The 8,899-nt window shown below is 50.2% G+C and overlaps 1 protein-coding gene across 1 annotated transcript; it reads right to left on the reverse strand.

The window, feature by feature from the left end:
• Positions 1-264: 264 nt before the first annotated feature.
• Amt (aminomethyltransferase) lies at positions 265-7,223 on the reverse strand. The gene is made up of 9 exons (XM_042665847.1): positions 6,654-7,223; positions 6,360-6,527; positions 3,766-3,846; positions 3,071-3,202; positions 2,399-2,477; positions 1,791-1,936; positions 1,337-1,517; positions 742-897; positions 265-651 (listed from the first exon to the last, which is right to left on the reverse strand). Exons 1-9 carry the CDS (start codon positions 6,741-6,743, stop codon positions 473-475), a joined length of 1,212 nt encoding a protein of 403 aa, XP_042521781.1. The 5' UTR covers positions 6,744-7,223; the 3' UTR covers positions 265-472.
• Between the last annotated feature and the right edge of the window lie 1,676 nt (positions 7,224-8,899).

The following is an 8,899-nucleotide window of genomic DNA, read 5'->3' on the forward strand; positions in this document are numbered from 1 at the left end:
TCCACCAAGGTAAGCAGGATCAGAATGAACTGGGATATTAGATGAGCTAATCTCACACTTATAAGTGGGGTCCTGGGGCTGGGAATGTGGCATAGTGGTAGAGTGCTTGCCTAGCATGCATGCATGAAGCCCTGGATTCCATTCCTCAGTACCATATACACAGGAAAAAGCCAGAGTTTGGTGCTGTGGCTCAAGTGATAGAGTAAAAGAAGCTCAGGGACAGTGCCCAGGCCCTGAGTTCAAGCCCCAGAGAAGAAGGAGGAGGAAGAGGTAGAGGAGGGGGGGAGGAGGAGAGGGAGAGGAAGGGGGAAGGGGAAGGAGGAGGAGACGTGTATAGATAGCTCCTTCCATCCAACTAGAGCAAACCACTCACTTGCCCATCCCCATCAAGTTCTGCCTCCTAACTTAAGTCTTGTATGATTCCCTCCAGAGCAAGGCTCCTGGAAGGGAGAGCCCCTCCCCTGACTCATCCTCACTTGAGGGTATAGTAGTTGGTGGGCACAAAGGGCATTTTGCTGACAACGGCCATCTGCTGCTTCCGCCGAACCTCTACCAGCAGCTGTGTCCCTGGCCGGCTGAACTTAGAAGGCACATAACCCATTGCCACGTTCTTCTTGAGGCAGGGTGAGGGACAGCCACTTGTCACAGTACCTGTTCAAACACAGAGCATGGGTTATTGTCAACCTGCCAGTTCAAAATGCTCACCTTTCCTGGAGAAAAGGTTTTCCCGAACCACCTTACCAATCACAGTGCCATCGGTGCTCAGGATGGGACTGTGTGCCCGCACTGGGGCCCCTTCACATGTCAACCCCACACGCCTCTTCTGCAGCTCGCCCTTTAGTTGTGGTACAATAACCTTGGCCCCTGGGAAATCCATAGCAGACCGGCGGCGCTTGCCTGAAACAGAACATACCAGATCTAAGCCATAGTACTTTTTTGTTGTTGTTATTGGTCATGAGGCTTGAACCCTGGGCCTGGGCACTATCCCTGAATTCTTCTGCTCAAGGCTAGCGCTCTACCACTTGAGCCACAGCTCCACTTTGGGTTTTCTGGTGGTTCACTGAAGATAAGAGTCTCACAGACTTTCCTGCCCAGGCTGGCTTTGAACTGCAATCCTCAGATCTCAGCCTCCTGAGTAGCTAGGATGGCAGGCAAGAGCCACCGGCGCCCGGTTAAACCATAGTACATTTTATCGCTAGCCATGCGAGGTTCTCACTACCAGGAAGCCCAAGTAACTCCCATCAAGCACCAAGGCATCTTTCCCTTGGGCTCCTCCATGCGCCATTCCTCCCAAGATCACTCTTAAGCTAGAGGACCCTCTTGAATGTTAGCTTACCCAGTGTCCAACTGAGGCTGCCTTCCACAGGTGTAGTGTGTTCATCAATGTCATTCCCATACAAGCAGAGACCTGCCTCTAGTCTCAGGCTGTCCCGAGCTGCCAACCCTGCTAGCTTTACCTCCGGGTTTTTCAATAGAGCAGTTGCGAGGTGGACGGCCTCAGTAGCTGGCACTGAGATCTACAAGAAACACCAGAGCAGGTGAGCTGTTAGCCCAAGCTTGTGCCTTACAACCTTTTTCTTTTCTTTTTTTGCCAGTCCTGGGATTTGAACTCAAGGCCTGGGCACTGTCCTTGAGCTTCTTTTGCTCAAAGATCGTGCTCTACCATTTGAGCCACTTCTGGCCTTTTCTGTGTATATGGTACTGAGGAATCAAACCCAGGGCTTCATGCATGCTAGGCAAGCACTCGATCACTAAGCCACCTTCCCAACGGCACCCACTTTTTAACATACCTCTACACCATCTTCTCCTGTGTAGCCACAGCGGGTCACACGACAGCCAGACACGCCAAACACCTCCATCACTGCACTGGTCATGAAGGGCAGTTTCCTTAGGTCATCTGATACACCAGCCTGTAGCACCTGAGCAGCAGTGGGGCCTAGACCCAGGGAACCAATGACCAAGGGATCCTAGTCCCAGCACCCCTCAAAGCTAGGCTATAGTTTTGTTTTGTTTTGTTTTTTGCCAGTCCTGGGGCTTGAACTCAGGGCCTGGGCATTGTTCCTAAGCTTCTTTTGCTCAAAGCTAGCACTCTACCAATGAGCCACAGCGCCACTTCCGGCTTCTTCTGTTTAGGTGGCACTGAGGAATCGAACCTAGGGCTTCACACATGCAAGGCAAGCAATCTACCACTGAGCCACCTTCCCCAGCCCCTAGAAAGACCTAAACAAGTCATACTCGACAAGAGGGAGAAATTGACCTTGCCCCTGAAGCCTTGTAAAAGATGGGGAAAGGGGAAAATACCTGAGAGTGATGGTATATAAATATTGATCACTTCGTCTTTAAATGAGAAATGAAATCATGAAGGTCAAAGTTGGCTTGGCCAGCTTGGCCACCTCACCTTGCAGGGCTAGTAGAGCATTGTCCACCACCTGCAGGCCCACATCACTGCCCTTGTTCTGAAGCTCCTTGACCTTGTCCTGAAATGAAAAGCAGAAATACCATATCAGTTTCTGGAATCACTTTTTTTTTTTGGCTAGTCCTGGAGCTTGAACTCTAGGGCTTGGGCTCTGTCTCTGAGTCTCTCTGTGCTCAAGGCTAGATCTCTACTACTTGAGCCACTGTGCCACTTCTGGTTTTCTGAGTGGTTTATTAGAGATAACAGTCTCAGGGACTTTCCTGCCCACACTGGCTTTGAACCACACTCCTCAGCCTCCTGAGTAGCTAGGATTACAGGCATGAGCCACAGGTGCCCGGCTAGTAACCCGATCTTATAAGGTCATACAGCTACTAAGTGGTAGAAATAACCTAAGCTCAGATCTGTCACCTTATGCCTTCACCCAAAGATGTACACTAAGGGGACAGGATCTCACCCCTCCCTCACTTAATCCATCCCACCCCCACCAAACTCTAGTATGTTCCAGGGAAGGCCTGCTCTTAAGTCTCATAGCTGTTTAGCCACTCACTAAGTCCTTTTCCAAGCCCCCTTGTCTGCACTAGGTCTGTCCTAGATCATAAGGACTCTGTTTTATGAACAAAGAAAACGAAGTGGAAAGAACACAGAGGAACTTACCTGCATGAGGGCCAAATCCTTGTCCCAGCAGCCAGCATTCGATACCACATAGAGATACCCCTCAGAAGTATTGGTCACGATCAAGTCATCTAAGATGCCTCCAGTCTCATTGGTAAACAATGACAGTGTCCCCTGGTATCAAAGAAAAGCATCTTTGCTTCCAGATCCATTAAACCAAGGCCAAAAGATAAGCCAGACAGACCCTCAGACACACTTAAACACCAGACTCATGAACCTTGGTACAGCATTATGGATTCAATAGTCAAGGCTGGACTCAAATCCAGTGTCTTTAATCCTCATGATCTTTACCCACCTCCTGCGGCGCCCCCCCCCTCAGTCATATTAAACCAATCCCACCCAGACAACTCCACCCGTAGACCCCAGAATAAAAGCTTCAAAGTGGGGGCTGCGAAGACTTGCATGCATGACACCCTGGGTTTGATTCCTCAGCACCACATAAGCAGAAAAGGCTGGAACTGGTGCTGTGGCTCAAGTGGTAGAGCACTTGCCTTGAGCTGAAGAGCTGAGGGACAGCGCCCAGGCCCAGAGTTCAAGCCTCATAACTGACCGATAAATAAATAAATAATAAGCAAAAAAGCAGAGGTGGCTTCTGGGATCATCAACTAAGCAAGTAGATGGCCCCGAGTTCAAACCCCAAACCACCAAAGGAAAAAAATAAAGGATAAAAGACTCACCTGGTTTGTCTTTAGCTCTGCAATATCACCCACCACTAGATTCTCCATGAGCTTCACCCGGTCACGACCAAATATCTTGGTCTAGGAAAGATATTGAAAGCCTCAGGCCAGGATAACAGCTGCAATCCAAAAGGCCACTAGCTCTAGGAGGTCTCCTCTCAGCCATCCAAAGTGCAGTTTAGCTTACAAATAATGACCAGTCTTTTGGATCTGGAGGTATGAAAAGCCCCCATCCTCTCATTCTTCCACATTTCATAAGCCCAGGTGTGACTGAGGGAGGTATGGGTGACATCCTCTCCTTTTTCTTTTTTTGGCCAGTCCTGGGACTTGAACTCAGGGCCTGGGCACTGTCCCTGAGCTGCTTTTTGGCCCAAGGCTAGCACTCTACCACTTGAACCACAGTACCACTTCTGGCTTTTTCTGTGGTACTGAGGAATCAAACCCAGGGCTTCATGCATGCCAGGCAAACACTCTACCACTAAGCCACATTCCCAGCCCCTGGGAGACCTTTTAGAGGACCTAGTACCTTACTGAAAGCCTCCTTTTCAAACCACTACCCAGCACAGTAAATAAGAACAGTTGTCAGCTCTGGAAAAAACTAAAGGCATTATGTCACAGTGAGAGCAGGCAAGAGAGATTAGAGCTGGGTGCTGGTGGCTCACATCTGTGGAATCCTAGCTACTCAGGAGGGTGAGATCTGAGGATTGCAGTTCAAATCCAACCTATGCAGGAAAGTCCCTGAGACTTTTTTTTTTGTCGGTCGTGGGGCTTGAACTCTGGGCCTGGGCGCTGTCCCTCAGCCCTTCAGCTCAAGGCGAGCGCTCTACCACTTGAGCTACAGTGCCACTTCCGGTTTTCTGGTGGTTTATTGGAGATAGGAGTCTCACAGTCTCTCCTGCCCTGGCTGGCTTTGAACCGCGATCCTCAGATCTCAGCCTCCAGAGTAGCTAGGATTACAGGCGTGAGCCACCAGCGCCCCGCGTCCCTGAGACTCTTATCTCCAATTAACTACCAGAAAACTGGAAGTGGCGCTGTGGCTCAAATGGTAGAGTGCTAGCCTTGAGCAAAAGAGTTCAGGGAGGGGCTGGGAAGTTGTCTCAGTGGTAGAGCGCTTGCCTCACGTGCCTGAAGCCCTGGGTTAGATTCCTCAGCACTACATAAGCAGAAAAAAGCTGGAAGTGGCACTGTGGTAGAGTGCCAGCCTTGAGCTGAAGAGCTCAGGGACAGTCCCCAGGCCCAGAATTCAAGCCCCATGACCACCACCACCAACAACAAAAAGAGTTCAGGGATAGCACCCAGGCCCAGAGTTCAAGCCCCATGACCAGCAAAAAAAAAACAAACATTAAGACTCTTATCTCTTGGGCTGGGAAGGTGGCTCAGTGATAGAGCGCTTGCCTTGCATGCCTGAGGCCCTGGGTTCCATTCCTCAGCACATAAGCAGGAAAAAAGCCGGAAGTGGCGCTGTGGCTCAAGTGGTAGAGTGCTAGCCTTGAGCTGAAGCTGAAGAGCTGAGGGACAGCGCCTAGGCCCAGAGTTCAGGCCCCATGACCAGACCCCCAAAAAAATCCCTCTAAAAAAAAAAAAGACTCTTATCTCCAATTAGCCAGCAAAAAGTTCTAAGTGGAGCTGTTGCTCAAATGGTAGAGCACTGACCTTGAGTGGAAAAGCTAAGGTATAGGATGGCCCAAGCCCTGAATTCAAGCCCCAGAACTGGCACCAAAGAATACAATTTTAAAATTCATAAAAAAGACCTCTTGCCAGGCACTGGTGGCTCAAGCCTGTAATCTTAGCTACTCAGGAGGCTGAGATCTGAGGATCACGGTTCAAAGCCAAGCCTGGGCAGAAACGTCCTTGAGACTCTTATCTCCAATAAACCTCCAGAAAACGGGAAGTGGCTGCTGTGGGGGCTTAAGAGGTAGTGTGCTCATCCTGAGCTGAAGAGCTTAAGGTCAGTGCCCAGCCCAGGCCCAGAGTTCAAGACCCATGAGCCACCAAAAAAAAAAAACAAAAAACAAAACCTCAAAGTCCGGGTGTGGATGGCTCAGGCCTGTGATCCTAGCTAATCAGAAAGCTGAGATCTGAGGATCCCAGTTCAAAGCCAGCCCAAGCAGGAAAGTCCCTGAGATTCTTTTTTTTATTTTTATTTTTTTGGGGGGTACGGTTGTGGGGCCTGAACTCTGGGCCTGGGCGCTGTCCCTCAGCTCTTCAGCTCAAGGCTAGCGCTCTACCACTTGAGCCACAGTGCCACTTCCGGCTTTTTTCTTTTTTCTTATGTGGTGTTGAAGAATCGAACCCAGGGCCTTGAGCATGCAAGGCAAGTGCTCTACCACTGAGCCACCTTCCCAGCCCAGTCCCTGAGATTCTTATCTGCAATGAACCACCAGAAAACTGGAAGTGGCTTTGAGGGTCAAAGTGGTAGAGTACTAGCCTTGAGCAAAAGAGTTCTGGGACGGTGCCCAGTCCATCAAAAGAATAAAATAAAATCTCTAAGTCTTGTGGGAAGAATAATCTCCAAAATCTACCTCCCAGGAACAAATGCTGAAGAGCCCAGCGCTGTGGATAAAGAGGAAAGTTTGATCACTTTCCTGCCTTACCTGTAGCATGTGGGACACATCGAAGAGTGAGCAGTGCCGGCGTGTATGCAGGTGTGACTCAATGTGACTTTCCCGGTACTGCACAGGCAGACTCCAACCAGCAAATGCCACCATTTTCCCACCATGGGCCAGGTGGAAGTCATAGAGAGGAGTCCTGCGGAGTACATCCTGTGGGCAGCCAGCCATAGTACCACCAGGACTTCAGGTACCAGCAACCTTCTTCCCTCCCCCACCAGGCAACCCCCCTCCCCACCCTCCCAGATCGGCATCAGACCTCAGCACCCTTTATCCCACCTGTGCACAACTCAGTGAGCGACCTCGGACTGAGGGGAGAGTCGTCAGTCGAAAGCCAAGAGGGGACACAAGGCTCACAGCCCGCAGCATTGTCCACCAGCAGCTGGTGCAGACGGCACACTGAGGATACCACTCTGCTAGGCACGCTGGGAGATGTAGTCCAGAGCAGGGGCTTGGGCAGGTCTCTTGAGCCCGCAGGGGATCAGAAAACGAGGATAAGCCTGGAGGGCAAGCTGAGCTTCAAAGTTGCCTTGGAAGCCAACTCAGCTTTTAGGCCCTTCCCTCTGGCTATTCAAAACAGGTTAGACAATCCCAAGCCGATTAAGGCCTCCCAGAATCAGAGCTGGGGGCTACAATTTTCCTAAAGTGATCTGGCCAGGCTTCTAGAGGGTCAAAGTTCTACTCTGGGCTGAAAGGCCTGAATTACACATTCTAGTCAAATGGAAGGGGAGGCGGGGGTGGTTGGAGAGGTCATAAGAGAGAGCCAGCCAGGCAGAAGAAGTACTACTATAGCCCGGCCTCTCTAAGGGTCTCCAGCCCTCTGATTACTGATTGCACAGACTCTGACAGCCACCAAGTCATGCATTCCCCAAGTATTTATTTGACCTTGCTGTACATCAGGCCCTGTGCAGGGAGCCATAGCTGTGACCTCTCCCTCCCAACACAGGACTATAGTGATCACCTTTTCTATCAAAACTGGTTGGGGCTAAATAAATAACCCAGCAGCACCTTACCAAAAAAATAAACTTTTTTTTTTTGAAGAAAAGGCTGAGGGGTGAGAATGGAAGCTGGCCACCAAAAGATGACTTCACTTCCTTCAGAAAACTGTTCAGCACATAGGTGACTTCATTCTCAGATCTGAGACATCTTGTGACACAGCTTTGTCACAGCCCCCTCCCCCTCCCCCCCAAGAGCAAAGCCAGGAATAACTAGAGAGGAATAGTGTTGCATCATCGGAAGGAGGAATAGCCGTCATTATAGTCGGGCTGGGGTCTTGGAGGACCTCATTCTCTCAAAAGGCACCTCTGAGAAACTATTTGGACCTTACCACCACCACCGTCTCATCGTTTGAAGCATGACTAGAAAGCAATTGAAAGAACAGATATGGGGCGGGGGACAGATGTGGATGTGTTTTGGACAGTATCAAATGGCAGACAGGTTGCAAATCTCATTCTGAGCCCCTAGCATAAGCCAGGTGCTGGTGGCTCACGCCTATAATCCTAGCTACTCAAGAGGCTGAGATCTGAGGATCACAATTCAAAGCCAGCCAGGGCAGGAAGGTCTGTGAGACTCTTATCTCCAATAAACCACCAGAAAACCGGAATTGGCGCTGTGGCTCAAGTGGTAGAGCGCTCACCTTGAGCTGAAGAGCTGAGGGACAGACAGCGCCCAGGCCCAGAGTTCAAGCCCCATGACTGACAAAAGAAAAGAAAGGATGAAGGGCCAGGCACCCGTGGCTCAAGCCTATAATCCTAAATACTCTGGAGGCTGAGATCAGGGGATCTTGTTTCAGGTCTGTGGAGGCTCTTAACTCCAATTAACTACCAAAAAAAAAAAAAAAAGGCTAGAAGTGGAGCTGTGGCTCAAGTGCTAGAGCCCTAGCCTTGAGCAAAAAGCCTCAGGGACAGTGCCTAGGCCCTGAGTTCAAGCCCTAGGAACGAGAACACACACACACACACACACACACACACACACACACACAGACTGAGTTCAAGCCCTAGGAACGAGAACACACACACACACACACACACACACACACACACCACCACCACCACCACCACCACCACCACCACCACCACCACCACCACCACCACCACCACCACCACCAGAGGGAACAGAGGAAGGACTGAGAAGCATTTTCCTGGAGCTTCCTAGCTTATGGTTGATACCAAGGCATGGTCTTCTAGGTTGAAATGGAACAGGTTCACTTCAGTTCTCTGTACTTAAGGTGGGGAAACCAGGAGAAAACAGGCATATGTGGAGGGCAGAAAGCTTGAGAACTCTCTAGATTCTTAATATTCTTAGTAAGTATTCTTTTTTTTTTCTTGCCAGTCCTGGGGCTTGAACTCAAGGCCTGGGCCCTGAGCTTCTTTTGCTTAAGGCTAGCACTCTACCACTTGAGCCACAGCACCATTTCCAGCTTTTTCTGTCGATGTGGTACTGAGGACTCGAACCCAGGACTTCATGCATGCTAGGCAAGCACTCTACCACTAAGCCATCTTCCCAGCCCCAGTAAGTATGCTTAA

This window comes from Dipodomys spectabilis, unplaced genomic scaffold (assembly GCF_019054845.1).
Source record: "Dipodomys spectabilis isolate Male_0828 unplaced genomic scaffold, ASM1905484v1 ptg000360l, whole genome shotgun sequence".
NCBI lineage: Eukaryota > Metazoa > Chordata > Mammalia > Rodentia > Heteromyidae > Dipodomys > Dipodomys spectabilis.

Coding starts and splice junctions, on each gene's coding strand:
- Amt (XM_042665847.1), bottom strand. CDS start 6,743: ATGCTGCGGGCTGTGAGCCTTGTGTCCCCTCTTGGCTTTCGACTGACG. Junction 1,937..2,398: donor TGCTCTACTAGCCCTGCAAG/GTGAGGTGGCCA, acceptor CCCTGGGTCTAG/GCCCCACTGCTGCTCAGGTG. Junction 898..1,336: donor CAGCCTCAGTTGGACACTGG/GTAAGCTAACAT, acceptor GTTCTGTTTCAG/GCAAGCGCCGCCGGTCTGCT.